The 5,000-nt window shown below is 56.6% G+C and overlaps 1 protein-coding gene across 1 annotated transcript in view; it reads left to right on the top strand.

The window, feature by feature from the left end:
• The window catches only part of LOC144954293 (uncharacterized), a gene marked incomplete at its 3' end in the record, with an annotated part of 99,594 nt that overhangs the window by 82,092 nt on the left and 12,502 nt on the right, over positions 1–5,000 (top strand). Inside the window, exon 12 of the mRNA XM_078884815.1 lies at positions 4,173–4,254. Coding sequence (XP_078740941.1) covers positions 4,173–4,254 — 82 coding nt within the window. The remainder of the gene's footprint in view (positions 1–4,172; positions 4,255–5,000) is intronic.

Genomic DNA, 5,000 nt, shown 5'->3' with positions numbered 1-5,000 from the left:
GGTGAGTGTGTGTGGTGAGCGTGTGAGGTGAGCGTGTGAGGTGAGTGTGTGTGGTGAGTGTGTGAGGTGAGCGTGTGAGGTGAGCGTGTGAGGTGAGTGTGTGTGGTGAGTGTGTGAGGTGAGTGTGTGAGGTGAGCGTGTGAGGTGAGCGTGTGTGGTGAGTGTGTGTGGTGAGTGTGTGTGGTGAGTGTGTGGTGAGTGTGTGAGGTGAGCGTGTGAGGTGAGCGTGTGTGGTGAGTGTGTGGTGAGTGTGTGTGGTGAGCGTGTGTGGTGAGTGTGTGTGGTGAGTGTGTGTGGTGAGTGTGTGGTGAGTGTGTGGTGAGTGTGTGAGGTGAGCGTGTGTGGTGAGTGTGTGTGGTGAGTGTGTGGTGAGTGTGTGTGGTGAGTGTGTGTGGTGAGTGTGTGAGGTGAGCGTGTGAGGTGAGCGTGTGTGGTGAGTGTGTGTGGTGAGTGTGTGTGGTGAGTGTGTGGTGAGTGTGTGAGGTGAGTGTGTGAGGTGAGCGTGTGAGGTGAGCGTGTGTGGTGAGTGTGTGAGGTGAGTGTGTGAGGTGAGTGTGTGAGGTGAGTGTGTGTGGTGAGTGTGTGAGGTGAGTGTGTGTGGTGAGTGTGTGAGGTGAGTGTGTGTGGTGAGTGTGTGTGGTGAGTGTGTGTGGTGAGTGTGTGAGGTGAGCGTGTGAGGTGAGTGTGTGTGGTGAGTGTGTGAGGTGAGCGTGTGTGGTGAGCGTGTGAGGTGAGTGTGTGAGGTGAGCGTGTGTGGTGAGCGTGTGAGGTGAGCGTGTGAGGTGAGCGTGTGTGGTGAGCGTGTGTGGTGAGTGTGTGTGGTGAGCGTGTGAGGTGAGTGTGTGTGGTGAGTGTGTGAGGTGAGCGTGTGTGGTGAGCGTGTGAGGTGAGTGTGTGAGGTGAGTGTGTGTGGTGAGCGTGTGTGGTGAGTGTGTGTGGTGAGCGTGTGAGGTGAGTGTGTGTGGTGAGTGTGTGAGGTGAGCGTGTGAGGTGAGTGTGTGTGGTGAGTGTGTGTGGTGAGCGTGTGTGGTGAGCGTGGTGAGTGTGTGAGGTGAGCGTGTGTGGTGAGCGTGTGTGGTGAGTGTGTGTGGTGAGCGTGTGAGGTGAGTGTGTGAGGTGAGTGTGTGAGGTGAGTGTGTGTGGTGAGTGTGTGTGGTGAGTGTGTGTGGTGAGCGTGTGAGGTGAGTGTGTGAGGTGAGTGTGTGAGGTGAGTGTGTGTGGTGAGTGTGTGTGGTGAGCGTGTGTGGTGAGCGTGTGAGGTGAGTGTGTGTGGTGAGCGTGTGTGGTGAGTGTGTGTGGTGAGCGTGTGAGGTGAGTGTGTGAGGTGAGTGTGTGAGGTGAGTGTGTGTGGTGAGTGTGTGTGGTGAGTGTGTGTGGTGAGCGTGTGAGGTGAGTGTGTGAGGTGAGTGTGTGTGGTGAGCGTGTGTGGTGAGTGTGTGAGGTGAGTGTGTGAGGTGAGTGTGTGTGGTGAGCGTGTGTGGTGAGTGTGTGTGGTGAGTGTGTGTGGTGAGTGTGTGAGGTGAGCGTGGTGAGCGTGTGAGGTGAGTGTGTGTGGTGAGTGTGTGAGGTGAGTGTGTGAGGTGAGTGTGTGAGGTGAGTGTGTGTGGTGAGTGTGTGTGGTGAGCGTGTGTGGTGAGCGTGTGAGGTGAGCGTGTGTGGTGAGTGTGTGAGGTGAGTGTGTGTGGTGAGCGTGTGTGGTGAGCGTGTGTGGTGAGCGTGTGAGGTGAGTGTGTGAGGTGAGTGTGTGTGGTGAGCGTGTGTGGTGAGTGTGTGTGGTGAGCGTGTGTGGTGAGCGTGTGAGGTGAGCGTGTGTGGTGAGTGTGTGAGGTGAGTGTGTGTGGTGAGCGTGTGTGGTGAGCGTGTGTGGTGAGCGTGTGAGGTGAGTGTGTGAGGTGAGTGTGTGTGGTGAGCGTGTGTGGTGAGCGTGTGTGGTGAGTGTGTGTGGTGAGCGTGTGTGGTGAGTGTGTGAGGTGAGTGTGTGTGGTGAGCGTGTGTGGTGAGTGTGTGAGGTGAGCGTGTGTGGTGAGTGTGTGTGGTGAGCGTGTGTGGTGAGTGTGTGTGGTGAGCGTGTGTGGTGAGTGTGTGAGGTGAGCGTGTGTGGTGAGTGTGTGTGGTGAGTGTGTGTGGTGAGCGTGTGTGGTGAGTGTGTGTGGTGAGTGTGTGTGGTGAGTGTGTGAGGTGAGTGTGTGTGGTGAGTGTGTGTGGTGAGTGTGTGTGGTGAGTGTGTGTGGTGAGCGTGTGTGGTGAGTGTGTGTGGTGAGTGTGTGTGGTGAGTGTGTGAGGTGAGTGTGTGTGGTGAGTGTGTGAGGTGAGTGTGTGAGGTGAGCGTGTGTGGTGAGTGTGTGTGGTGAGTGTGTGTGGTGAGTGTGTGAGGTGAGTGTGTGTGGTGAGTGTGTGAGGTGAGTGTGTGAGGTGAGCGTGTGTGGTGAGTGTGTGTGGTGAGTGTGTGTGGTGAGTGTGTGTGGTGAGTGTGTGTGGTGAGTGTGTGTGGTGAGTGTGTGTGGTGAGTGTGTGAGGTGAGTGTGTGAGGTGAGTGTGTGTGGTGAGCGTGTGTGGTGAGCGTGTGTGGTGAGTGTGTGTGGTGAGTGTGTGTGGTGAGTGTGTGTGGTGAGTGTGTGTGGTGAGTGTGTGAGGTGAGTGTGTGAGGTGAGTGTGTGTGGTGAGCGTGTGTGGTGAGCGTGTGTGGTGAGTGTGTGTGGTGAGTGTGTGTGGTGAGTGTGTGTGGTGAGTGTGTGTGGTGAGTGTGTGTGGTGAGTGTGTGTGGTGAGTGTGTGTGGTGAGTGTGTGTGGTGAGTGTGTGTGGTGAGTGTGTGAGGTGAGTGTGTGAGGTGAGTGTGTGTGGTGAGTGTGTGAGGTGAGTGTGTGTGGTGAGTGTGTGAGGTGAGTGTGTGTGGTGAGCGTGTGAGGTGAGCGTGTGTAGTGAGTGTGTGAGGTGAGTGTGTGTGGTGAGTGTGTGTGGTGAGTGTGTGTGGTGAGTGTGTGTGGTGAGTGTGTGAGGTGAGTGTGGTGAGTGTGTGAGGTGAGTGTGTGTGGTGAGCGTGTGTGGTGAGCGTGTGAGGTGAGTGAGTGTGTGTGGTGAGTGTGTGTGGTGAGTGTGTGTGGTGAGTGTGTGAGGTGAGTGTGTGTGGTGAGTGTGTGTGGTGAGCGTGTGAGGTGAGCGTGTGTGGTGAGCGTGTGTGGTGAGCGTGTGTGGTGAGTGTGTGAGGTGAGTGTGGTGAGTGTGTGAGGTGAGTGTGTGTGGTGAGTGTGTGTGGTGAGTGTGTGTGGTGAGCGTGTGTGGTGAGCGTGTGAGGTGAGCGTGTGTGGTGAGCGTGTGAGGTGAGCGTGTGTGGTGAGCGTGTGTGGTGAGCGTGTGAGGTGAGCGTGTGTGGTGAGCGTGTGAGGTGAGCGTGTGAGGTGAGCGTGTGTGGTGAGCGTGTGAGGTGAGCGTGTGAGGTGAGTGTGTGTGGTGAGTGTGTGTGGTGAGTGTGTGAGGTGAGTGTGTGTGGTGAGTGTGTGAGGTGAGAGTGTGTGGTGAGTGTGTGTGGTGAGTGTGTGTGGTGAGTGTGTGGTGAGTGTGTGTGGTGAGTGTGTGTGGTGAGTGTGTGGTGAGTGTGTGAGGTGAGTGTGTGAGGTGAGTGTGTGAGGTGAGCGTGTGAGGTGAGTGTGTGTGGTGAGTGTGTGTGGTGAGTGTGTGGTGAGTGTGTGAGGTGAGTGTGTGAGGTGAGTGTGTGAGGTGAGTGTGTGAGGTGAGTGTGTGTGGTGAGCGTGTGTGGTGAGTGTGTGAGGTGAGTGTGTGAGGTGAGCGTGTGTGGTGAGTGTGTGTGGTGAGCGTGTGTGGTGAGCGTGTGTGGTGAGTGTGTGAGGTGAGTGTGTGAGGTGAGTGTGTGTGGTGAGCGTGTGAGGTGAGTGTGTGAGGTGAGTGTGTGTGGTGAGCGTGTGAGGTGAGTGTGTGTGGTGAGCGTGTGTGGTGAGCGTGTGTGGTGAGCGTGTGTGGTGAGTGTGTGTGGTGAGCGTGTGTGGTGAGCGTGTGTGGTGAGCGTGTGTGGTGAGCGTGTGTGGTGAGCGTGTGTGGTGAGTGTGTGTGGTGAGCGTGTGTGGTGAGCGTGTGTGGTGAGTGTGTGTGGTGAGCGTGTGTGGTGAGCGTGGTGAGCGTGTGAGGTGAGCGAGCGTGTTCCCCGGGGTGAGTGCAGGTGACGCTGTTGCCTCACCAAGCTCACGCCTTGGCCTGGATGCAGTGGAGAGAGGAACAGGAACCAGCAGGGGGCATTCTGGGTAACTGAACTCGCTCGCTCGCTCACCCACCCGCTCACTCACTGATACACTCACTCACTCATACACTCACTCACTGATACACTCACTCACTCATACACTCACTCACTCATACACTCACTCACTCATACACTCACTCACCCACTCACTCGCTCACTTCGCTCACTCACTCACTCACTCACCCACTCACTCGCTCACTCACTCACTCGCTCACTCACCACTCATTCACTCACTCACACACTCACCCACCACTCATTCACTCATACACTCACCCACCCACTCACTCACTCACTCATACACTCACTCATCCACCCACCCACCCACTCACTCACTCACTCACCCACTTAATCCCTCACCCACTCACTCACCCACCCACTCACCCACCCACTCACCCACCCACCCACTCACCCACCCACCCACCCACTCACTCACTCACTCACACACTCACTCACCCACTCACCCACTCACCTACTCACCTACTCACCCACTCACTCACTCACCCACTCACTCACTCACCCACCCACTCACTCACCTACCCACTCATTCACTCACTCAATTACTCACTCAACAACAACAACAACAACCGCCATTCGGCGGTGACGTCACCACGACGCTTGTGCCAGGCCATGTGCACCTTGAGGCTACCACGTGAAGTGTCGAACGCCCGCTGGCAGGAGGTCACGGGGCAGACCCAGCAGGTGCCACGGGTCGACTGACCGAGATGACCGAGATGACTGAGATGAGTGGCT

This window comes from Lampetra fluviatilis, unplaced genomic scaffold (assembly GCF_964198595.1).
Source record: "Lampetra fluviatilis unplaced genomic scaffold, kcLamFluv1.1 SCAFFOLD_140, whole genome shotgun sequence".
Lineage (NCBI taxonomy): Eukaryota > Metazoa > Chordata > Hyperoartia > Petromyzontiformes > Petromyzontidae > Lampetra > Lampetra fluviatilis.
Note: the sequence above shows the minus strand (reverse complement) of the source record. Positions and strands in the feature narration are given on the sequence as shown.